The 26401-nt window shown below is 39.5% G+C and overlaps 2 protein-coding genes and 1 pseudogene across 5 annotated transcripts in view; 1 reads left to right on the top strand and 2 right to left on the bottom strand.

Moving 5' to 3' along the window:
* DSTN (destrin, actin depolymerizing factor) overlaps positions 1-12347 on the bottom strand; it is a 28663-nt gene extending 16316 nt beyond the window's left edge. Inside the window, exons 1-2 of one of the 3 annotated variants that reach the window (XM_081034544.1) lie at positions 12229-12347; positions 11869-11992 (exon numbers count right to left, since the gene is read on the bottom strand). In XM_081034544.1, the coding sequence (XP_080890670.1) occupies positions 11869-11871 (3 nt within the window). In that variant the 5' untranslated portion in view covers positions 11872-11992; positions 12229-12347. Of the gene's footprint in view, positions 1-11212; positions 11393-11551; positions 11690-11868; positions 11993-12228 lie in introns of those variants that run through there. The other 2 variants (XM_081034545.1, XM_081034546.1) reach the window with 2 other exon arrangements.
* A 114-nt stretch (positions 12348-12461) lies between these two features.
* The window catches only part of BFSP1 (beaded filament structural protein 1), an 88563-nt gene continuing 74623 nt past the window's right edge, over positions 12462-26401 (top strand). The window contains exon 1 of the mRNA XM_081034543.1: positions 12462-12694. The gene's annotated coding sequence lies outside the window, so the exon portion shown is untranslated. The remainder of the gene's footprint in view (positions 12695-26401) is intronic.
* Positions 24984-26101, bottom strand: LOC308491277 (small ribosomal subunit protein uS2-like; annotated as a pseudogene). Its single transcript has one exon. The product of its transcript is annotated as a small ribosomal subunit protein uS2-like (transcript).

Below are 26401 nucleotides of genomic sequence, written 5' to 3'. Positions count from 1 at the left end.
ACAAAAAGGTTTGAGCAAAGATTTAAAAATTCTTACAGATCATATAACAAAAGTTCTTTTACTCCTTGTGGGAAAAAACCCTGGCTATTGAGGAAGAACTGAAATAATGAATTTAAAATACAAGATTTATTTAATAGAATAAAGATAACTTCATTTTACGTAATATTATACATAGGGCTATTGCAGATGAATTTTATAATTAATTGGGGAATATGTTTTTTAAATAAACTGATAAAGTCAATTTTTAAAAATTGTTGTATTCTTATAAACAGAATTTGGAATATTTAATCTTAGAAGACCTTTTTACCCAGAGGAGAAGGCACACCATAAGGTTAAGTCAGACTTATTCAAATCTTATAATTTGAACAAGTTAGCTTAACTTCTCTAACCTTGGTTTCATCATCTGTAATATGTGAATTATGATAATCCTAACTCATGAGGATTGGTGTCACAACACATGTAAATCACCTAAGTGCAATGCCTGGCAATGGTACCAGTCGGTAAGTGAATACTCATATTATTATTAACCAGAAAAGCTGGTGAGAGCTTCTTCAACTCCTTTGAGTTACGAATGTGGACATTTTTAATGAAGCCTTTGAGTAATGGAAGGCTATGGATAAAAGAAATCCAGACACCTTAAAACTTCTATGTGAAACAGTAATTTCTGTCTGTTATCTGATGACCAGAACTACAAATTAAAAAACCATACTGACATTCCCATGACTATTAAATGGTTGAACAGCAAAGATATTCAAGAGGAAAAGGGTAACAGTCCTCTTTGACACAGTTAAGATTTAGTTACACTACTACCTCTTGCATTCTCCTAGGCACAACTATCACCTACAGCCATAAATCAAAATATACAATGATAAAAATGGGCCTATGAGGTGAGCTAATAGGCTTTGTCCTAAAATTTGTCCCTGCCCAGTATATAGCAGTCAAGCCAACACACAGCATATCCTCAATCTTTGATAAATTCAAAATGTCCAAAGCTCCAGGGTACAATTTTATAGATTGTGCCTTGCTTGCTTAAGGGTGCCTAGACAAGGGGCCAAGCCAGAGCTAACTTCCTGTTGTTAGCCAAAGGACGTGCCTGCAGGGCTTCAACTGTTCCAGTAAGTGCCTGTCTGCTGGTCTCCTAAGGCCGTTATCACCCAGAGGGAGCATCACTATGTAATCATTAAGTCACTACACAGGCCATCAGTGATCCAGAAAACGTCCCAAGTTAACTCTCTGCCTTAATACACTGGTCCATTCCCCAAAACAAGGGAGACTAAACAGTGTTAAATTTACAACCAATTTCCAATTGTGGAAGTCCTTCATTCACCTCATAGCAAAGTACAATGTCCTTGAGATAGCCTATGGAGATCAAATACCAATTCTACTCGCTGTGAATTAATTTTAAAGAGTTCCACTATAACAATTTTACGGTTATACCTTAGTGGGGAAAAATTCATTCAATAACCTAAACTCTAGGAAATACACCCACCAAAAGAGGGAAAAAACATCTCAAAGGCCAAGGTGGATTAACTATAATAAAGCCAACTGCTAAAAATAATCGATCTCATTCAGATTGTATGCAATCTTATTTTATAGACAATCCTAACCAGATTGGTTAAAAGGTTTCCCACCCCAACTAAGAGGAAGTCAGAAAGGGAGGACAGGAACAGTAGGAACAGTAAGAGTTTTATAAACTTAATAGAGAAAATAATACTCCCACGTCTCCTCCCCTCAAAACCACTAGACCCAAATGGGAGGAGAAAAAGAAAAGCAACCTAGGGCTAATAAGCACATTGGCGAATAGTCCTATGCCTTTATTATTTTCTTTCAAGAGTTTCCAATTTCCTTCAGGATAAAATCCATGCCATGCCAAGTCCTTTATGCCTTCTCTCTCCAGCCTCCCTTCCCAGTTCTCCCCGACACACCCCCCTTAATTCCAGTCATGCACAATTCTTTGTGATTCCCTGAATACACCGTGTTCTCTTGCGATGCTTTACTTTCCTCTTGATCTTCACCTGGTTAAGTCCTTCAGGGCTCTCAGCTCACTCATCACCTCCTCTGCAAAGGCTGCTCTTACGTGGCCCCTCTACTCCTTCCTTGTACTAAAACAGAATACAATTACTTCTATCACAGTATTATTTATCACGTGATTAACTGTCTATTGCTTGTCTGAGTCTCTCATTTGACTGTGCTCCTTAAAGTGCAAGGACTAACTCTTAGAATTTTTTTTCAACCCCATTCTACCTAAAAATTATCTACCTTACTTATACTTACCTTACTGGTTTTGAAGACTTATGATCCCTTAAAATTTTTATGAAATGTACTACTGCCTTCAAGATGTTTTTTCCTATGGTACAATTCTTCAGTTTATACCAAGGAAAATCTTTCACCTCAAAACTTTAGGGTTTTCAGAAAAAACAAACAAACAAGAAAAGGCAAAAAACTTCAAAGAAATTTCTATTGATCTCCCTTGGAATATTTTGGTCCTAATGAGATCTGCTGTTATTGTCTTTTTCCTAAAGAAATACTGTTTGCATAAATTTGTAATGTTTCTACTTTGTTTTTTAGACTCCTCATAACTGATAGAAAAAAAATACTTGCAAAGATGGAAATTTTTCACACTGATTTTTAAGTGACAACTCACTGAGTATCAATCACATCATAGAAACATGAACATCTTCTTGATGATAATTTGAAACTTTTCCTTTAGCTATAATTGACAACGTAACATTATATTTATTTCAGGTATATAACATGATGATTCATTACTTGTATATATTGTGAAATGATCACCACAATAAGTCTAGTTCACATACATCACCCCATATAGTTACAACTGTTTTTCTTGTGATGAGAACTTTAAAGATTTACTCTTAGCAACTTTCAAATATACAATAGAGTACTATTAACTATAGTTACCATACTGTACATTATATCCCCATGACTTATTTTTCTTTAATAAAAGTTTATTGGGGTGACAATTGTTAGTCAAGTTAAATAGATTTCAGGTGTACAATTCTGTATTACATCATCTATAAATCACATTGTGTGTTCACTACCCAGAGTCAGTTCTCCTTCCATCACCAAATATTTGATCCCCTTTACCCTCATCTGCCACCCTTCTCCCCTATTACACTCTGGTAACCACTAAACTATTGTCTATCAGTTTTTGTTTCTTTGTCTTGTTCTTTTGTTTTCAGTTTTATAAAGTACAAAGAAACACTTACTTTTCCAGATTCATCTTCCACCACAAGCAACCATGTTACTCATTTATACCTTTAAGAAACCAATTTAACCATTTATACTAAGAGCCTTAAAATAATCCAAGCCATTTGACCATTTAACTCAGTAATCCCACTTCAAAGAATTTATTCTGGGAAAATAATTTTCATAAAACCGAAGCCAGACAGCCCAAATAAATAAAAACAAGAGAATTGCAAAGAAATTTATAGTATATCCACAGGATAGTTTCTGATGCATTGTTAAAATCATGTTTATGGAAAGTTTTTAATAACATGGGGGAAATATTTACGATTTGCTTTAAGTGAAAAAAGAAGCTGGACATAAAGTTTTACGTACAGTGTAATCTCAACTGTGTAAAATAGTATAGAGAAAAGGAATTTTATCTCTAACAGTGGGAATATAAGTAACTTTTTGTCTCTCTCTCTAGATTTCTGTATTTTCCAAGTTTTCTGTGATAAGCATTTTTAAAAATTAGACATACACTTTACAGACTTTTGATTCAGTGATTTTGTATCTAGGATTCTATTTTGAAGAATAATACAAATACAGGCAAAGATTTATGCACAAAGATGACAGAGCATTACTACTTATAATACTGGATTTAAATTTAACAAGGGAATAATTTAATATCATCACTGCACATGCATGATACCATTAAACAATTTAAGTAGTTTTTACAGACATACATAATGTCATAAAATTCACTCATTTAAAAGTGCAAATTCAGTGGATTTTAGTACATTTACAAAGTTGTACATCCATCACCACACTCTAATTTTAGAACATTTTGGACCCCCCAAAAAGCAGCCCTGTACTCATGAGCACTCTCACCCACCCAAGACCTGGTCAACCACTAATTTACTCCCTGTCTCTATGGATCCACTTATCCTGGATATTTTACATAAATGAATCATACAATATGTAGTCTTTTTTTTGACTGGCTTTTCACTTAGCATGTTTTCAAAGTTCATTCATGTGGTAGCATGAATCAGTACTTCATTTCGTTGTACTGCCAAAGAACAGTCTATTGTATAGATATATGACATCTAATCACCAGTTGATGGACATTTGGGTTGTTTCCACTTTTGGTCTATTATGAATAACCCTACTATGAACATTCATGTACATGTTTTTATGTGGATATGTTTTCATTTCATTTGGGTATATAAAGGAGTAAATTGCTGGGTCATATGGTAACTCCCAAGTTGAACTTAAGGAACTGCCAAACTGTTTTCCAAAGTGGCCGCACCATTGTACATTCCCAGCAGCAATGTATGAGGGTTCCAACTTATCCACAGCCTTGCTAACATTTTGTTACTCTTGTGTTTAGTGTTACTGCCATTTTGGTGAGTGTTAAGTAGAATCTCACTGTGGATTTGTTTGCATTTCTGTAATGGATAATTTTGAGCCTCTTTTCAGGTGCTTATTGACAACTTGTATTTCTTTTAAGATATTTCTATTCAAAGCCTTTGCCCATATGATTAGGTTGTCTTTTTATTACTGAGTTGTAACAGTCCTTTGTAAGAGTATATTCTGAATACAAGTTCCTTGTCAGACATATGATTTGCAAATATTTTCTCCCATTTGATGGGCTGTCTTTTTACTTCCTTGATGGTATTCTTTGATGCAAAAAAGTTTTTAAATCTAAGAAAAGTCCAAGGGATCTATTTTTCTTTTGCCACTTGAAGTTTTGGTGTCGTTGCCTTGAAAGGCCAAGAAAATTGCCCCCAAAACATTGTCTAACCCACGTTCACAAAGGTTTAGAAAAGAAAAGTCTATGTTTTCTTCTAGAAGTTTTATAGCTTTAGCTCTTACATTTAGGTCTATGACACGTTGTGAATTAAATTTTCTATACAGTGTGAAACAAGGATCCAAATTCATTCTTTTGCAAGTGGATATCCAGTTGTCCCAACACCATTTGTTGAAGACAGTATTCTTCAGCCCCTCCCCCCATTGAATTAGCTTGGTACTAATTCAATTAATTAAATTAAATTAATTGAATTAGCTTTGGGTTGTGGGAAATAAAGAATATAAAACTGTTACCACCGATGAACTCAAACTATGTGAGAAAAATCTGTATTGTTAGTCTCCAGATATTCATTTTCTCCCTTATTTTCATTATAGTACTTACTACAATCTGCAATTATCTCATTCAGTTGTTTACTTATTTCTTACGTGTCTCCCCAGTTATAATGTATACTTCATAGGGACAGAGATTCTGTCTTGTATACTACTGAATCTCCAAAGCCTACAACAGTATAGTTTTCCCTCAACATTGATGATAGGTTCTACGATTTTAAGCAAAATGACACAAAACAAAACCATTAAAATGTAATTTCCACAAGGAAAAGACTTTGTTGTTCAGTACTTTATCCCTAGTGCCTGGATCATTTCTTAGCATATAAAATTTCTCAACACATTTCTTGTTGAAAATTTACTGAATAAATGGTTGCTATTTTACACCTTGAAGGCAGTGAAAAACTGTATTTGATTCTTCATTAATTCAGGAAAAATATAACTAGTTATTTAACTCTTTAATAAGATATTTTTAAGCAAGAATCAAGTCACTTGAAAAATCAAATTAAAAAGTTGATCAGATATAATGATTCCAAGTAAAATCACATTAAAGAAATAATAAACCAATTGGAAACATGTTCTAATGTACTCCTCCCACCCTTTTCATTTTATCTACCATTACTGAAGCATACTCTGGTGTAATCAGTATATAAAGAAAAACAAATGACAATCTAATTAGGATCCAAGATTGTTTAATGTTATTATGTTAGCCAACACTGAGATGTATCAGGCATTGCTTTAAACTAGTTATATGCATCACCCAAACTGTTGGGATGGTAGGTACTATTATCATTCCCCATTTGGAGTAATCACAAAATTGAGGAAAACAATCAATGACTTACCTAAGGTCATATAGTTAGTAAGTGGCAGTGCCAAGATTCAAAAAACCTAGGCAGCCCAACTCTGAGCCCATGCTCTTAACCATTTCTCAGTATAGTTTAGTGGGAATGATAACAATGCTACCTACCTCATTGGGTTGCTCTAAGGACTGAATCAGATAAGGTAACACAATGCTTGACACATAGTAAATGCTTATAACGTATCTAAGATAGCATTACTTCTTTCCAGTGCTTTTCTATGGTTCAAGATGCCTCAATGAGCATCAAACACCATTCGGTTTAATTTTTAAGGGAAGAAAGGGAACTCACATTTACTGAGGGGTTTCTGTATGCCAGAATTATTTTAAAGGTACTTATCTCAAAGAATTTTCACTGTAAAATTAAGATGTAGTGCAGTATATAATGGGGAGGTACTATTCAATTAGTTTATCAGTTAAATTCAATTTCCATTGTTTAAAAAATGTATGTAGGAATAGAAAAGTATAAAAAGTAAAGTAAGCCATCTCCATGGAAACCTGTCCCTGTCATAATTAAGAATTCCCTTTCATTCACCTATTCATGTTCATTCAGTAACATCTGTTGTTGGCCTCCCATGAGAGAAGCATCTTGCTATTGAAATATACAAACCCTATTTAAAGGAGCTTAATAGTCTAGATCCACAAAACATATTAAGTGCCATAAAAAGAATTCATATGCTATCTTAGCACTGTTTCTTAGACATGTGCAGAAATGCAGAGAATTAACACTCGGTTGGTTATCCCTATTAACTCCTCCTTACAAATAGGCCAATCCACAAAGTCTGAGGCTGGTCAATGAAGGTGGCCACTAACCACATGTGATTCTGTGAGTCTGTTAAATAAATATGGCTAGTGTGACTGAAGAACTTTTTAAAACTGTATTTTATTTTAATTAACTTAAAATTGAAAACTGATTACCAATTCCATTACTGGAAAATTTGTACATATGCTAGGAGCAACTTAGGTATGTGAATCTACTTTTTCAACTGTAAATTTTATTTATTTATTTTTCTCCCTTCTCCGTCTTCCCTTGGTGTTCATCTCAAAGTATCTTAATTATTACTGAAAGAAAATATGGTTACTTAACATAAAAACAAATGTGAGTCGTCTTTGTATACTAAGTTAAACACCATTTTGATTTAAACCTATTTGTGAAAAACAGTCAAGGTTATTTTGTTTTTTGTTTTCACAACAAATCTGAGCAAAAAGTACAGAGTTCCCGTATTATCTCCTGTGTTTGTTTTTAACATTTTGGCTAGATGAACTAACTGCCAAGGTAAAGAAAGAAAGGGGTAAGTATAAAGCAGAGGCTATTAATCTCCATGGCCCTTGGCAAAAATGGAACTCTATCCTGGATCACACTGCAATCTATCAGTACCAGGGCCTGACAATGGCAGGTGTCTAGAATTAAGAGAAGAGTATCGAACTTTCGTTACTTAGCAAGTTGAGAGGCCTGCAAAGAAATTAGGTGCCAGAGAAGAGGGTTTTAGTCCTCAGTACGTGGTTCTGGCATTGACAATCACGTTCATACTGATTTTCTCTTAAGGGTTGATTTACTTGATGGTTTCACAAATAAGCTTAGATGAAGACATGATGAGTATTTAGACAATGTCAGGTTCACCAGAGGTACATGCATGTAAAAACACAAGCTGCAATAAACATATGAAAAGATACTCAACTACCACTAATCAGAGAAACGCAAATTAAAAGATCGAGAAACCATCTCACATCCATCAGATTGGCAAAGGTTTAAAATTTCATAATACCTAGTGGTGAAAAGTAATGGAGAATCGGGCTCCTAAATGTAGATGATGGGATGGATGCAAACTAGAACCACCACTAGAATAAAAAACACATATGCATGACCTCCAAACCAAGGCTTCGGCTTCTAGACATACGCAAAGAAGACACTGACTGGGGCTAACGAAGTAATATATAGTAATATATAAAAATGGAAACCATCTATTGCAAAAGAGTTTAAGTAGACAGAAAGATGAAAGGGCACAAAGTTGGGCAAATGTCCTTCAATAGCAGAATGGATAAACTTACAGTCAAAAACACGGAAAGTATTCGGCAGTTAAACCAGAGTCACACTAAAACTGAAAATCACCTCCCACTAAAAAACCAAGTTTAATATTTTTAAGTTGCAAAAGGATACACAAAGCATAGCACTTACATAAAATTTAAAAACACATCAATAGCATAAAAGCAATACAGTATATACAACTGCAGATGCATACATGTATAGCTAAAAGTATGGAAATTTCGTAAGAAAGAAATATATGAATTTCAGGTGACTATGTTGAACTTTACCCGAGCCTTGTACTCCTGGAAAGCAGTGATGGTTAAGAAATGCACCCCCATAATTTTGTGTTCTGGAGAACAGGCAACAAAAGGATTCTTCCCTGCTCCTTGCAAGGTAAGACCCATCTCCGTGCTTCCTTATGACTCCCTGGTTTACCTGCCTCAGGTCCCCGTCCTTTTTTTTGAGACGTTCCTCATTAATTGATGTCCTCCAAATGCAATAGCCTTGAAAAAAATATTTCGTTAACTGGCTGGTACATTATGTCTTTGACACAGGAGTACGTGGTTATCTACGGGGAGGGAAAGGAATGGGATAAGGAAGAAGATGGTAATGGTAACATAAAAACCTGAAATATGGCAAAATATTAACCTTTTTTGTATAAAAGGACCTGTTATTCTGTGTACTTTTCTGCTTAAAATGTTTCTATATTAATTTTTGAATTATTTTAAAACTTGGTGTGGCGTCAGAAAAGGTCACAAGTCAATCCTTTACAGTCTGTCTTCTGATATGTTAAATGAACACATAAAACACAGGCCCAATCTATTCTATTAGGTTGTTATAATTAGAAGTGTGTTTTTGCTAATCATCAAGTGTTAGAATACATTTGTAATTCAGCCTGAGCCAATTAGTTCAGTTTGTTAAAACAGAGTTCTAATTAGGGTAAGGTTAAGGATTGCATTAACATGTAGACCTTTACTGCAAATGCACATATTCGTACTATCAGTTACAAGAGGAACTAGGTAAATTAAGTCTTAATCCATACCCAACAGAAGAACCACTGAGCAGATAACCGTAGGAACTTGGTCATGCAATGGTAAGCAATCTTTATATGAGGAAGCTGGCATACCAAGCACACATACACCAAAGTTTTCTTTGGAGTACATGTAGACGTGGTTTTGAAGGTAGGCATTTTTTTCCCCCCAATCTTTTATTGGCATTGTAAAGTGAGACTTTGAAAACATGAAATCTCATCTTAAAGTGCCCAAGGTGATTTTTTTGAGTTGGTTTCAAATAGCTTTATTCCAAAGTGCTTCTAGAAGACTTCGTGAGTACCAGGAAATGATTTTGTTAATGTAACACAAACCCACCAGCAGTTAAAATTTAACCTAAAAAGTAAAAAAAAATTGAACCAAGCATCTAACCCACAATCTAAATAGTTTCAAAAACAGAGGTAAAATGGTAAAATCTTGGATAATAAAGGAACTTTCCATCTTCATAATATTCCCTAATAGTTGGACTGAAAGGAAACGCTTTATGCTCATCACGCTAAATACAAGAGTAACCTTAAAAATGGTTAGTCTAGGGCCTGCCCGGTGGCTCAGGCGGTTGGAGCTCCGTGCTCCTAACTCCGAAGGCTGCCAGTTCGATTCCCACATGGGCCAATGGGCTCTCAACCACAAGGTTGCCAGTTCAACATCCTTGAGTCCCACAAGGGATGGTGGGCAGCACCCCATGCAACTAGCAATGGCAACTGGACCTGGAACTGAGCTGCACCCTCCACAACTAAGTCTGAAAGGACAACAACTTGGAAGCTGAACGGCATCCTCCACAATTAAGATTGAAAGGACAACAACTTGACTTGGAAAATAGTTCCGGAAGAACACACTGTTCCCCAATAAAGTCCTGTTCTCCTTCCCCAATAAAAATCTTAAAAAAAAAAAAAAAAAAGTTAGTCTATATTCTGAACTTCTTTTTGCAAGCATCGAAACAAGATTCTGAACTTTCTTTGCAAGCATCCAAACAAGACTAGCTTATAAGGTGTTCTTGACCTCCCTAAGACCAACAAGTTTGAAATGTATTTGGAACTACCCATCTTAATTTTTATTTCTCTTCCTCCTCCAAGAACCAGTAAATAAAACAGATTCTTCATTTTATTTGAACACATAGAAATACGAAAGTTAAGCTTTAACTAAAGCTTAACTAAGCATTTAAAGTTAAAATGCCTGGACCTATTTTCAAAGAGAAAATAAAGTTTGCAGTCTAGCAACTCAAAAGAAATAGAATGTCAAATCAGAACACCCTAAAGCAAGCTCCAAAGCACTTTCGTCAAGAGTGGATGGTCTTAAATTCATGAGAACTCAAAATCTTTAAAGTCTTTTAGTATATAGTATTACATTTATAATCTTAGAGTTTGAAAAGTATTAAAATGGTGACCCTCTTTGTAGCTTACAGCATTAAACCAAAGAACCAAAAACTGAACTATATCAAATTCTTATTACAGATCCTTACTCATCGAGAAACTACTGATTAATCTTTTTCTTCCATTTATGAGCCAGTCTACAGTCATGAAAGTTGTAATACATTGAGAAAATCAAAATTGTTATTCAGTGAAAACATTTTGCAAGCAGATAAGCTGGTACCAACTGCTTCTAGGCAGACAGATGCAATAATAGTGTAATATTTCTGGCAAAGTCTGTTAAGCCTTTGCCTGCAAATCATTGACCAAAAATGGTAACAGCCAGCGTGTGCAGACTACAGAAAATGACAAAATGTTCTACTTGATCGTCCCCGGTTAACAACACTGTTTTACAGCAGACTGGAATTAGAGTGTAGAGGGAAAAATATGTAAATTAAGCAGTGTCCCTCACCTAGTATACAGTGAGCATCTGGGTACTTTTTAAAGACTCGGGTAATTCCTTTGTTTTTTATTAGCATCCCTGCATCATGCCCACACCTTGCATGCTAAGTCCTGGCGGAGCCAAACTGTTTACAGGTAAAAGAAAATTTCTAACCACAGGTGGAGGGACCGGACAGGCGAGGGTTAAAAAAGGCACTGCCAAGCGTGACCAGCACGACGAGTGCGCTCCGGGAAGGTGATTGCCAGAGATGACAAACAAAGCGGCTGCGAGGCCACCCTTCTCCCTCAGGCCAGGGTCAGGCTCGTAGTGATCAGTCCGCGCTCTCGGCTTGTTCAATACGGCCTTCTTTTCCTTATCGAGATGAACAGACCTCACGGGCCGAACCTGGCACGAGTCACTGGCCGCCGGGGTCCGGCTCTGGGGAAACGTGCCCTAACAAGGCCCGCTCCGGATTCCGACGCCCCCACCCCGGTTGGCGGTCCCCACCCCTACCGATTTCACCGAGGGGGTCGCGGGCTTGACCTCGGCCGCTGGTACCAAGGCCTAAGCGGGAGAAACCGCGAAGGCGACGCTCCGGGGCGGCGGCCTCGCAGCAGCTCGGACCAACGCGGCGGCCGGGGAGCCGCCCGGGGCGCGGGGGCCCAGCGGACGTGCCGGCCGCAGACGCCCTAGACCCCACCCCGCCGGGAGCCTGCAGCGGGGCCCGGGGCTCTCCCGGGCCGGGAGGCGGCACGAGCCCCTCGGCCCGACCCCTGCGGCGCCCAGAGCCCCGCCGCGTCAGTCCACTCCTCGCGCTCCCTCCCACTCACCATCTTCGCCGCGGCAACAGCAGGGACGCGGGGGAGGGAGCCGGCAGGCGCCGAGTCTGCTGAGCGTCCTCCTCACAGAAGCTGGACACAGCGACCAAACGAGGAGGTGACACGCAGCGCGAGCCTACGAGGGAACAGGCAAACGGGCGCGCGCCTCGGGGCCTAACACGGCTGCGCACGTCACGCGCTGCCCGCCGTTGCTACGCAACCGCTGGCCTGGTAACGCCCCGCCCAGGAGGCTCTCGGGACTCCAGGCGGGAGTCGGGGGGGTTGTCTTCCCCACCTTCTGGAGATTGGGGGACCGGGTTCCCCTCACCAGCCCCCTCGGGTCTAATGAGGGAGGGAGTGGGTCCTCCTCACCTGAGAGGGAGGAGGAGGCGGAGATTGGACTAGCATCGCCAACTCAGGAGCGAGCAAACGATGATGCGGGGCGGGCGGCCCTGCTCAACTCCCCCACGGGCGGGGCCGCATGGCGCCCCGCCCACTGCGAAGCCGTTGCCCTTATATGGAAGTAGCCACCTGGCCAGGTGTGCGTTGCCGCTGGGGGCAGGGCCTGGGAAGGGGGAGGGGCGGAGGGAAGGATTGTGGGCGGGGCCGCGGAGGGGTGACGCGGGGAGGGAGCCGCGGGAGTAGAGGCGCGGACTGCGGCCGAGGGGACGCGTCCCGCATATTTTACCTACTTTGGTGCGATTCCCGCCATCCTCCCCTGATTGGCCCAGACCGGCACGTCAGGCCCTCGCCTAAGGGGGAAAATCTGCACATTTTTTCTCCTTGTCGAGGCGACTGTGGCCTTTCAGAGTGCTCTGTGAGTCACCGCTAATTTCAGGTCTGGAAAAAAACAAGGAGTGATTTATCTGTGGGAATGGCCGGGGGAAGGAGGCCCGGCGGTCCGGAGGGGTGTGGATGGGAAACGGCTTGACTTGTTTTGGGGTGATGGCGCCAAACCCGCTGCGCCGTTTCTTGGTTTTTAAATTTGGGATTTTTTTTTTTTTTTAATGGTCGGTTGCATCAGAAACACGGTTTCCAGAGGGCCAGACGGAATCCCAGTGTCTTTCTTGAGGGTTGCTTTTGTGAGGAATAAAGGGAACGGAAAAAGTTTACAACTGGGATAATAATTACTTGACTTTAAGTTTTATTTTAAGTTACTGGGAACATCATGGCCTCTACTAAAATTATTTAAATTCCCCAAATGTGAGGCTTTTGGACGGGTTGATCAGTGTGTTTTTTGCTTTTTTCTGGGCACTACCTAAAAGCTAGGTTGCGTGTGGCTTTTTTTATGACCATTCAGCCTAGAAACTCATTTCTCATTACTCTTCTCATTTTGTTGTTTCTTTTTAAGAAAGGGAGCAGGTTGTGGCAGCTGCAAGCCTTTACAACCTGCTGTACTCCAAGATTTTTGGCAGGCTAGAGCAGTGGTTCTTAAAGAGAACTTGTTCAAAGTTGGATTTGTGTAGCCACCCCCCAAAGCTTTAGACACAATGTTATCTGGGGTAAGATTAGAGAATTTGCATTTCTAATAATTCCCAGGTGGTGTTAATGCTGCTGATTGGGTGCTGACTTCCAGAAGAAAGAACCCTCCTGTATCCACCTGCAGCTGGAACCCTTTGTTTCTCTGTCTGCATAGGACTCAATGCCTGTCTCCATCTCTAGATCCTGGACTTCCTTTCTAGTCCAAAATTGAATCCTTCTCATTTAAGGACACAGTCTGCCTGCTCCAGCCTCTGTTCTGCATATCATTCTTCACCCTGCCACCAGAGTTATGTCCAAACATAACAATCTGATCCTGTCACATTGCTGCTTAAAAGTTTCTATGGCTTCTTCCAGAATTCTAAGGAAGTCTCGCCTTTTTGCCTCTGGTCAGCCTACCTTTTTTGCGCTGTCTCCCACATCTTTCAAAGTGCCTAATTTTCTTCCAGAACTCATACTCTTTATAACTGCCATAATCATGAGTCTGCTTTCTCAACCCGGAATGTTCCTATAACCCTAAGTCTAAAGACCTCTGACCACTTCCCAAAGGACCAATAGTGTGCCTTCTGTAATCCCACAGTTCATCACTTCTCAAATCTTGATAAGCATCCAGATCACCTGAAGATCTTGTTAAAATGCAAATTCAGGGGGTTAGGGCTGGGGGGGGGTGTCGCAGATGTCCCCAGGTGATTGGAATGCTGCTGGTGTTCAACTCTGAGTAGCAAGATCTTAACGGTTTTTCCCTCCTGTTAGTATAGCTCTGTAATTATTTATATGTTACCACCACTACCAGATTAGACTGAGTTCTTTGAGGACAAGGGGTAGTTAGGATGCATCTTATATATGGACTACAATAGCCCCTGACACATAGTAGGTGTTTAATACGTGTTTGTTCAGCAAGTAAACCAATATCTGAAGATACTCATCAGGCAAACTTCTATATCAGTTTACTATAGCCTCCATTTTTCTTAAGGTCCCATTGAACTTTAACCTCTGCGTTTACACATAAGTTTGCTGGATCCTTTCATTCCTCTTTATCCCACAGAGAGAAAAAGTTTTAACATAAGGTGTCTCCTTAAATATGAGATGGGCATATTCCATTTCTCATTTAGAAAACATACTTAATATGTTACTGCATACTTAACAATCTGTGAACGTATAGGCCTTTTCATTTAAAACCATTAATATGAGTAGCAGGGAAGAATGAATTACACATTAATGAGGAGCTTGAAGAGAGATGTGTGTTACTAGACTGGAAAGGGTTTTTTTTGCAAAAGGTGATAGAACCCTGTCAGTATATAGTACAGAAAACCTTTTTAGTTTCTCCTGTGCCTCCTCAGAAATTCACTTATTCCCTATCCACTACCCTTTTAATCGTATAAATAAGACATGAATATATTCTAATTATAAAAGATTCAAACAATACAATAAAGGAAAGTTCCCTGAGCTCCCCTACTCTTCATTCCCAGTCTCAGTTCCCTCCTCAGAGGTAACCGCTGCTATCATTTTGGTCTATGGCCTTACAGAGAAAGAAATATACCTTATGCATGTGTTTTGTGTTGTGTTTTGCTTTTGTTGGTGTTTTGTGTAGTGGTTTTAGGCTGGGTGTGTGGTGTCCTGTAGCTGCTTTCTGGTTTTCTTGGCTTTCTAACTGCTGGATTTGCCCATTTCTGATAGACTGGTGTTAAAGTCACCAGCCATGGTAGTGAATTTATCCGTTTCCCCTTGCAGTTCTATTAGTTTTTGCCTCACGTAGTTTGACGCTGTTATTAGGCACATACACGTTAAGAATTGTGTCTTGGAGAATTGACCCCTTTATCATTATACAATGCCCTTCTTTGTCCCTGATAACTTTCCTTACTTTGAAGTCTGCTCTGTCTGAAGTTAATATAGCTAGCTACTCCTGCTTTCTTTGGATTAGTGTTAGCATGGAATTTTGTCTCCATCATTTACTTTAATCTACATGTGTCTTTATATTTAATATGGGTTTCATGTAGACAACATATAGTTGGGTTATGTTTTTTGAGTCTCTCTGTCTTTTAATTGGTGCATTTAGGCCATTGACATTCAAAGTTATGTAGTTGGACTCATATTTACAATATTAGTTACTCTTCTATTTGTTGCCCTTGTTCTTTGTTCCTATTTTTGTTACCCAGTCTTTTCCTGCCTTTTGAGGTTTTAATTCAGCATTTTATATGAATCCATTTTCTGTCCTTCCTTAGCATACATTTTTTAGTGGTTTCCCAGAGTTTGAAATATATCTGTACCAGTAATCCAAGTCCACTTTAAAATAACAATATATTCAAGGGTACTGTGAGTATAATAACAAAATAATACTAATTCCTTCCTCCCATCCCTTGTATCACTGCTGTCATTCATTTCACTTATATGCATGTATAAGCATACATTAGCGTAGCTATACATACATACGATGTACTCATATGCATAAGCATATGTAGTCAAATATATTGTTGCCATTATTATTTGAATAAACTTATCTGTTAGATCAATTAAGAATAAGGAAAATGTTTTTATTTTACCTTCACTTATTTCTTCTATGTTCTTCCTTTCTTTATGTAGATCTGAGGTCTGAGGGTGTATTATTTTCCTTCTCTCTAACATTTCTTGCAAAGTAAGTGTACTGGCAACAAATTCTCTTAATTTTTGCCAGAGAAAGTCCTTATTTCTCCTTCACTTTCGAAGGATAATTTTGCAGGGTACAGAATTTGAGGTTGGTGGGTTTTTTTTCTCTCAACACTTTAAATATTTCACTCCACCCTCTTGCTTGCGGTTTCTGAGGAAAAATCAGATGTAATTCTTATCTTTGGTCCTCTATAGGTAAGGCCTTTTGTTGTTGTTTTTGCCTAGGTGTAGTTTTGGTTTTGTTTTTTGGTTGGTTAGTTTGGTTGGTTGGTTGACTGGTTGGGTTTGGTTTGTTTTCTTTGTTTTTTTGTTTTTTTCCTGTGGTTTGGTGTCTGACAATAATTTGGGGAAATTCTCAGTTACTATTGTTTCAGATATTTCTTCTGTTCCTTTCTTTCTGCTCCTTCTGGTATTCCCATTACATATATGTTATAACTTTTGCAGTGGTCCTACAGTCATTGGATGTTCTGTTCTGTTTTTTTTCCAGTCTTTGTTCTCTCTGCTTTTTGGTTTTAAGGATTCTATTGATATATTCCTTAACTTAAAGATTTTTTTCCTCAGCTGTGTCCAGTCCACTAATAAGCACATCAAAAGCATTCTTTATTTCTGTTTTTGTTTTACCTTCTAGTATGCCTTGTGATATTTTCTTGACAGCTGGACATGATGTATTGGGTGAAAGGAACTGCAGTAAATAGGCTTTAGTAATGTGGTGGTGAGGTGTGGGGGGAGGGGAAGCTTTCTATAGTCCTATGATTAGGTCTCAGTCTTTTAGTGAGCCTGTGCCTCTGGACTGTGAACTTCACAAGTGTTTTTCAGTTTTATTTTTTCCCCTGTAGCTGGGATGGGATGGCTAGAATGAGCTAGAGTTGTATATTTCCCTTTCCATTTAGGTTAGCCTCTAAAAACTAGTTTCCTCCAAAGGTGGGCCTTATTAAGAAGAGCAGGGGCGGCTGGTTGGCTCAGTTGGTTAGAGTGCAGTGCTTATAACACCAAGGTCGCCGTTGCGATTCCCACATAAGCCAGTGAGCTGCACCCTCCACAACTACGTTGAAAACAAAGGTTTTACTTGGAGCTGATGGGTCCTGGAAAAACACACTGCTCCCCAATATTCCCCAATAAAAATTTAAAAAAGAAGAACAGAGTGCTCTAGCATATCTCAAAATGGTTCCTTTGCCCCTCCCTCTTGCCAGAAGCCAGAGGATCTTTCTCCAGTATTTACTGTGGAAACCTGGTAGAGCTTCCAGAGGTAAAACTCATAGAAGTGTAGGGGTCTTCCTATGAATGAGTCTCCCTAGAGTGTTTAACTCTCAGACTTGTCCACACTGAGCCTCCAGCAATTTGTTAGTTGCAGTTTAGGGTTTTCTACCCACCACTGGTTCCCACAATGGTTTCTACTTATGAGTCTCTCCTCTGGTAAGCCACAACTCCCTATATTTGCCAGTCTGTCTCCAGTTTTGGGAACAGTGGTTTGTCCTCTATCTTCCCCTCTCTTATGAATTTAAGAAGAGTTGCCTGTTCAGCTTTTTACTTGTCATTAGGACTGAGTGGTGACTTCCAAGCTCCTTACATGTGAATTAGAAACAGGAAGTCCACCCTTTCCTTTTTATGGAACATCCCAAAAATACCAGACTGGGCTTCCATTTTATATAATTGACCAGAACTTAGTCATATGGCTGCAAGGGAGTCTGGGTTATGTGGTCTGTTCTCTGAGGACAAGTGTGCTCAGTTAAGGAATTCAGGTTCTTTTAATAATAAGGAAGAGGGGGAAATGGTCATTGGGAGATAACTAATGGTGACTGCAAAAGGTGGATATTATTCTATAGATGAGATAAGGTGAAGAGATGTTTCTTGGAAGCCAAGCGGAATAAACGATCTGCTCCCAACCCATGACCTTCAGTATCAGGCCACTGACACATCGCTCATGGATACTACTGAACAACAGAGCTGCAGTACCTCTTGTTGCTTCCTTACCACCACAGAAAGGGTTTATACAAAACAAAGCAAATGGAAGCTCTAGCAGCCCCCAGGGCCCAAGCAGCTATTTTAGGAAAGGGCTAAATACATTTGAGTATTCATGAGGATGGTGCAGTACCACATAGTAGCACTATTGATTTCTCTATTAGTCCTTATGGTCGGGTAAAAGTCATATACCACTATTTTATAACATTAAAAACCAAACAACTATGATAAATGTTTTTCAGGTAACTCTTGTTAAAATTGGAGACTCTCTCTCTAGAAAAGTAGACATTTGCTACTACTCACAAAGCTTAGCCTACAATTTCAGGGAGCTCATGGACCACCCTGATGCCCATCCATTAAACTAGGTTTGGGGAAAGGTTTGGGGAAATGTTCTAAAAAGGAAACTCAAGGTGGGGATAAATGAACAGTCCCACTCTTTCTTCCCCATAATCCACATGCCAAGATCAGGGTAGCTATGAGTTTAGCATGAAGACTTCCAGACCCTTATAATATAGAACATTTAAAAAATACTAATGGCCTCCACCATGCATATAGGACTGCAGCTTGTTTTTATTTACTCATTCCACAATGTGTCTTGAGGATCTGTCCATATTGTCTTCCCATTTTTCAGAAGCATGGTACATTCTCTCCACAGTTCTGATAGGGTTGCTATAATTCTGGAGAAAGAAAAAGGAGGCACAAAAGATTCAGAAAGGGACAAATAAAGGAATCAAGTGTTTGATATAATAATAGAGTAAATGACTTCAAACTCTTCAGAATGTAAAGAAGCCCGAAGGTTGAGTGTGATCACAAGTTACAAAATTGTGAAGAGTGGGAATGAAATGAATAGAAATTTTGCAGCAAATTTTAACATAAAAATAAGACTTCTGTTAAAGATGTAATTTTAGGGAAATAAGGACGATTTTACTTGATGGACAAGGACAGGAGGAAAATGGCAAATGGAGGAGGAGAAAGGAATGTCATAAACAGTAACAGGCTGATAGTGGCAAGATGTCTGGTTGGGACCCACTTTTCCCCACTCGTATCCCTTTATTCTTTGCAGACCTCTGTCTCTCCCATGAGTACTGTAGAGCAAGAAAACCTAAGAACCAGCAAAGTGCCCACCCCTGAGGCTACCAGGTAATGTCAAGGCAGTTCTGGAGCCCTGCTGGGATGTAGGGAGATGATGCTAATATAGGCAAGTAGGCTGCCCAGCCTGGGACTTTATCTCACCCCACTTTCACCTCCCCGGGCCCTGAGGACTAAATAATTATATCCTGAAATAGAGGTCTTGGAGTATTGGGAGGTCATCTAGAAGGGCCTCCTGGTTGAGGTGTGGGGAGTTGAATGCAGATTGCAACATCAGAGGTTTGTCAGCTTGGTGCATCTCCAGCTATCTCCGCCCCCCGCCCCAAACTCTCCAGGAGTAGCACTAGTTCTCACCCCCTCCCCAGGTATTCTGTACAAGCCCGGATAGATGAAAATCTTAAAGATATATGTATGAGTTCATAGGCAAAGATGATGAAACAGGAGGGATCCAAGCATTATGAAAGAAAGATAGCCAGCTGAAGAAACTCAAGCAGAAGAAGAAGGAGGACAAGAAATTAAAGTGAGCATAGTAAATATTCTCAGAGAGATAAGGAAAGGTATTAGGAAACCAGGAGCAAGAACAAACAGTTATGAAAACATTGGAAACGTTAAGAATATACAGTATTATGTTTGAACTAAAAGATGCAGTGGTGGCCTGGAAAACACACTGGCGATATCTAAAAAATGAGGATGGGAGTTGATGAGGTCAAGGAATTAAGGTATCGAGAAAGGATAAAGAGACGCAAAGAATAGGAGAAACATTTAAGAGGTACGTAGGCTAGAGGGATAAAGGCCAGTGCCTGCATAAAGAAATTTCACGATAGTAAAATTAGTAAACTGAGGGAAGAAAATGTTTGAAGAAATACTAGCTGCAACTTCAGTTATGCTTCATTTTTAAAATGAATTACTGACTTCATTGTTTCAACATTTATGTTGTGTTTACAATGTGCCAACTCTGTTCGGAGCATGAATAAGGTACAAAAGGTTCCTGATGTCCTGAAGCTCAAATTCCACTCACCTACACACAGACAATAAACAAGTAAACAAAAAATTACTGGGTAGTGATAGGTGCTGTATTGACAATAGAACCGGGTGATGTGACTTAGGGTAACGGGATGAGGAGAGCACATTTAAGTTGGTGCTCAGAGAAGTCTTCGCCACAGAGGTGCAATTTAAGCCGAGACTTCAATGCCAAGGAGGACCTAGCTGTGTGAAGGTAGAAGTGGGGAGCATCCTCAGCAGAGGGAATGAGCTGGGTATGCTGAAGAACGAAGGACGACGTACAGCTAGAGCCTGGGGGGCCAGGCTGCGTGGACCCAATGGAGGCTGAACGGTAACCAGTAATCAAATCATGTAGGACTAAGTAGAGTCCATGGCAAAGAGATCAGGGTGGATTAATTAAAAAAAAAAATAACATAGCCTCAATATGTGTGATGTATTTATAGTTATACTACATCTACATGATTAATTATATTAGGTTGAACATAGGCAATAAATAATATCCAACTATGTTTGACCTTCAAAAGCAGGAATTTCTTATGGTGCAATCTAATACTAACCAAGCAGTGGCCAGTGCAGCCTGGCCCTCTTAAAGGATGTTGGCATCACCCCATTATTTATTATTACCACCTGAGTTTCTAATATGAAAGCGAGGTGTTAAAAAAAAATAAAAGTTTATGTTTGGAGACAAAACAAGGATCTTGTTTACATTCACAGTGAGATGCCACCTTGAAATATTTTCAATTAGATTTGACACATGTTTACTGGGCTCCTACTGTGTGCCAGCTGTGGCCCTGTTAGCTACCAGGATTACAAAGATGAATAAGTCATGGGTCTGCCACAAGGAGATCATGAGTGAAACACAGATGAACGCTAAGATAAACTCAGCCCAGGTTCCCTTGGGGATTCCCAGGCTCCTAACTGGTGGGGTAGATCGTAGCAGGAAAATGTGACTGGATTTTAATGACTGAGATATCTGAAGAGGAAGGAAATGTGTGTTTGTTACTGACAATTTCTCACTTAGGTTGGTGATGAGTACCGGACAGATGGTTCCATACATCAGAGACTGATGCTATGGAAGAAAAGAACAAATGCTCCTACCAAAATTTTAGACTCCATGGACCATGGATCCTAGACAGATACACATGTGATTTTTTTGTTGTTGTTGTTTTTTTGCTTTGGGGAGCTGCTCTGGCTTGTTTCCCAGTTTTCCCTTAATCTGAGGGTGGGAGGAGGGATTTCAAATGATGGTTCAAGCAAAGAAACCCAGCTTTGCCCAAGAGCAAAATCAAGGACACCGCCACCAGATACAGCCAAGGGACAATGGCTGTGATTTTAAACTTGAGTGCCTTTTGGTATAACTGTTTATGCTTTTATCACTAAGACTCCAATATTTCTATCACTAGTCGTTCAACGAGGTATTTGATACTATTGTCACAAGTTCTAGTGCTGACTGCCTGTGTGACCTCCTGCAAGGTACAGTCTCTGGGCCTCCTTATCCTCACCTGCAAACTGAAGGTGTTGATGAGTTTCACCTCTTTAGCTTTAAAATGGGGTGCTGCACTATACTCTTGACACAGGGCCTGTTTTTAGAGCAAAATCAATAAGTTGCTATAACTGTCCAGGTTGTAGGCTAATAGGGTTCTCTCAGCTATCCACAACTGGGGAAAGGAAGCTGACTGGCACAAAGGAAAAAAAAATACCATTAATGTCACACACTCTTAACATTTGAGAGACAAACATCTCATATCTTACAATCTTTTTTTTTGCTCAATAAATTCAGGTCTAGTCATTAAGAGGTGGTGCCCTCACAAGATTTTCCATTTGGGAAGTGGAAGGAATCACTTGTTCATTTACATTCGGGCTCCTGTGGAAAAACCTCCCCTCCCACCTCTTGAGCCAGTGAGTCACTTCCTCCTTCAAACCTCTATATAGCTTTTCTTCTTTGCAGCCCTGGCCTGGCCCTCTGGAGAGGGGAGGGGCCTGGGCTGTTAGGATGGAAAGGTGCTTCAGGCAGCACAGCTTGAATGGCTTTGAAATAGAGAAGGATCCTCCCTGTAGGAGAAAGAAATGTGGTCTGATAAAAGCGAGTGTGGGATTCCAGATTCAGCCTTTTTTCTTTTATTTTAAACAACTCTAGGAAAGAAACACCCATAGAAGATACAGTGGGTTGTGGATTTATTTTATGACTCATGGAAATTTCTAAAATGATAAATATTGGTTCAGCAGTAGCCTGACATAAGAAACACTCAACTAAACAGGACTCTGTGGTTACAAGAAACAAGAAGCTGGTATTTAACAAACTATAACCACTTCCAAGCTTTCAGAGAGCAAAAGAACAGAAAGCATTGCCTGGATTCTGAGAGGTGCTCTTGGCCAGCCAAGATTTCATTTGCTTTTCCTGAGGCCAGAAACTTTCCTGAGATGGATGCAGTATCTTCCTGTCCAGGAAGCCATTTCAAATGCCTTTGGTTTTATGCTGTATTTAGTCCAGACTCTTTTTGGCTAATATAATGAAAATATCGACTGTAAAAATTAATGAGGGTAAAGATGAAAATATTTTCCCTTCAGAAAGAAGAAAAACGGAAAATATTTTCCTTCCTGAGTAAAAATCCTTCCACATCTCTGTGTAGAAAAAACTAGACATTCTGGAGAGATGTTAGGAATCCAGAGTATCAACTTGTTTCAGAAAAAATTTAGAAAGCATGAGCCATAAACAATGGTTGGGCGCCTCCAGAGTAGAAGTTTTATTTCTCATGAAACAAAGTATTACCTTAACTTGTTATCAGCTGATTTTATTGTGTAAAGAAAATATACTAATATATATTTATAATATCTATCCAGGAAAAAGGCTAGTGTAACAACTTACCAAAATCTAATGAGTACCTTGAATCGCTTTTCATCTGGTTTATCCTGTATAACTGTTGTAGGTTTATTAAGAGTAGCATTACTTTTGAATTGGCTATCCCAACACACACACAACATTTACCATCTAGAGTCATGATACATACATGGTTAGGAAGATTACTAAAGAAATAAAGTGAGAAGATTCAGGCCACAATTCTGCGTTTCAAATTCAATGACTAAAGGAATCATGAAGCAGGTGAGTGTACCAAGTCAGGGGCCTAAAAAGAGGCACCAAATCTGAAAAAGTGTTTCCTTAAGTCGACCAGGTCTTGCCGATGACCATCCTACAACCAGTCATGGGCATATGGACTTCCCCAGAGAAAGAGGAAGCCATGTTGGGATAGACTTAATTAGCCACCCAGGACTAAGAACCTAGGATAGTTGTAGGGGAGGTTGGAAAGCAAAGAAACAGCTAAGGCCATCCCAGAAGTTCATGTAGAGAATCCACTATGAGGGAGAAGAGAAACGAAGTTCCATGTCTGGAACACCAGTGTAGGTGGGAAGGGATGTGGAACAAGACATCGCATCTGTCTGCCCTTTGACCCAGCTGCTGGGAGACTTATCTCAAGTTTCTCCAGAGAGAGAAACTGCGAGAACCAGATTAATCAGAGAAATGTGCCATGAGGCCTGTGAGTGGTACTGAGAAAATGGGACTTCTTTAGAAGCTCTGGCTCTCTGTATTTTTTCCCCTCTTTGTTTCTCTGCTCATCTTATATTAATAAGCACTTCAACCTGATGAGGAGGGAGGTCTCTCCACCCAAGAGGCTGTGGCAAGAGTGTCTTTGTAGGTAGCCAAGGTGATGCTGGCAGCCACAGAGGGAGCAGTTGTGCTGATGGCTCCTGCAAGAATACCTCACTGGCTGCCAAGGGAGAGGGGGCCCCCTGGGCCCTGAGCCATGACACAGATGGGCCCTGGGTCATTATGCTCATTGAGCCAAGGAGCATGAAAAATGATTACAGAATGGAAATTCTTTTGTTACACTTTTTCCTGGTTATTAAAAAAATGCAGATTTATTGAAAAAGCCTGAAAGTGTATAAGAAATAAAATAAGGGTTGCCAATTCATTTTCCCATCATCTTTTTATCCAATAATAAAAATGATTAAAAAATTTTAATTACACAAATTACCTGGGGATATCTTCTTATTAAAAAACCACATAGAAAACTTCATACTCTTGCAATTCTTTGTCCCTTACCAAAGTTAAACCCTATCATTGATTTGGAATGTGTCCTTACAGAGTTTGTTCTATACATTCACACCACACACACACACACACACACACACACACACACACACACGTGCGCGCGCGCGCGCGATTGATTGACCAATAGATAGTTTTGTATTCCTGTGATTTTAAAAAAATAGTATTATATTCCATTCTCACCTTGCTTTCTTTACTCAGCGGTATGTTTTGGACATCTTTCAATGGCTGTACTTATAGGTCCATCCCATTCTTGGCTCTATTGCATAGTGTTGCATAGTTTGAAAACACATTTATCATTTACCTTACTGAGAGATATTTAAGTAGCTTCCAGTGATAATAAGGGTACAGTTAAAATCTTTGTACATGCATTTTTGTGCACATGAGTAAATACAGATCTAGTATAAATAATTTAAAAATGGAACTTCTGGGTTGAAGAATATATGCACATTTAATTTTTGAAAGTTAAGATTGCTGTTCCAAAGGCTGTATCTATTTAATCTCTTACTAACAGTGTATGGAAGAGTACTATCTCACCACATCCTCACCGACTCTGGATAGCAACCTCTGTAAATTTTGTGAATCTGATGGATAAAAAATGTATCTCATTGCTTGAATTTGCAATGTGATTACTAGTGATGTTGAGCATCTTTTCACATGTTCATTGTTTTTATTTTTTCCTCTTCTGTGAAACACATATTCATGTGTTGCTGAATTTTCCTTTTATTTGTGTCTTTCTGATTTCAGTAGTTTCTTCGGGTTCTGGTTATTAATCCAGAACATATTTTGTTCATGTGAAAAAATATATCCCCTAGTTTTTTCTCATTTTTAAACTTTGTTTATAGTATTATTTAGCGCATATTTTAATGATGTTAAACATGTTAAATGATGATGTTATTTTTATTTTATTTTAGAAACTGTTTTTTATCAACCTTATTTCCATTTTGCATAAGAGTTTGTGGAAGAATAGCTTAGGACCAGTCAGTGATTGTTCCTACCCATTCAGTGGCCTGAGCAGTAGGGGCTGCAGACCAGTCCTCAGTGGCAGGCTGAGCACTCCAGTCGCCACTAGGAAACTGCTGAATAGGCACGGAAGTCACCTGCATGCCTTCAGACCAGTCTGAAACCTTGGATTGAGCAGCAGTGAACTTGGGAGCTGGAGCAGTCCATTCACCCTGAAATTCTTCCTTGGTCGTAGCCTTTTCAACAGCAGCCTGCTCTTTTTAATCTCTTCAGAGTCTCTGTAGAAGTAGAGGTCAGGCATGACCTCCCACGGGTGCTCACAGAAGATGGTGCTATGCATGCGCAGAACTTCTCAAGCCAGCATCCACTACATCAGACCCATGAAGTGAACTCCCTTGTTGTTGCAAGGGATGGCAATGTCCACAGAGCACAGAGGAGATTCTGTTACACAGAGTGATGGTTGTCAGGTTAACATACTCATAAGACGCCTCTGTGAGGAGCTGGTGGTCAGCCCTGGCATCAGTAACCACCAGAAGTCTCTGCTCCAGGAAGGCAACCCGGATCTAGTTAGTGAAGGTCCCAGGAGTAAAACGGCCAGCAATAGGAGTGGCTCCAGCGGCAGCAGCAAACTTCTGCACAGCTCCCTGGCTGGTATTCCTGGACGATACGACACTGACATCCAGGTTTTTAATAGCAACAATGGCATGAGCTGCCAGAGAAGCTTCTCCCAGGTTCTCTTCAGATTTATGATGTAGATGCCATCACTTTTCCTTTTGTAGATGTACTGTTCCATCTGGAAGTCAAGGTTGGTGCCACCTAAGTGGGTTCCTGCTGCAAGGAATTTGAGGACATCCTCCTCCCTCATTTGCAGGACATCAGGACTCTGGACATTGTGAAAGATTTCCTTTAAGTTATGTGGGAACCAAGAACAATGCCATGTGGGTCCCTCTCTGAGTAACACAGAAAAAATGATGATGTTTTAATAAGGCAAATTTATCAATCCTTTTCTGGTGTTTATTGCATTTTTAATTTTGCTTAAGAAGGCCTTCTCTACTACTAAGATTTCATTTGGAATTACTATTATATGTTGTAGTTTTCTAATTTTACTATTTGCAAATGTATATCCTCTTTTTCCAGAACTATTTGTTCAACTAGTTTATCCTTTTCCCATTGATATAAAATATCATTTTTACCATACATTCTACTCCCATGTGGAAATAGACACACATGGGTCTATTGCTTACTCTATTTTTTTCCACTGATTTGTTCATTCTTATACAGATAAACCTTTTTCATTACTCTGTA

This window comes from Rhinolophus hipposideros, assembly GCF_964194185.1.
Source record: "Rhinolophus hipposideros genome assembly, chromosome: 22".
In the NCBI taxonomy this organism is placed as follows: Eukaryota; Metazoa; Chordata; class Mammalia; order Chiroptera; family Rhinolophidae; genus Rhinolophus; species Rhinolophus hipposideros.
This window is presented reverse-complemented; position numbering and strand designations above follow the sequence as displayed.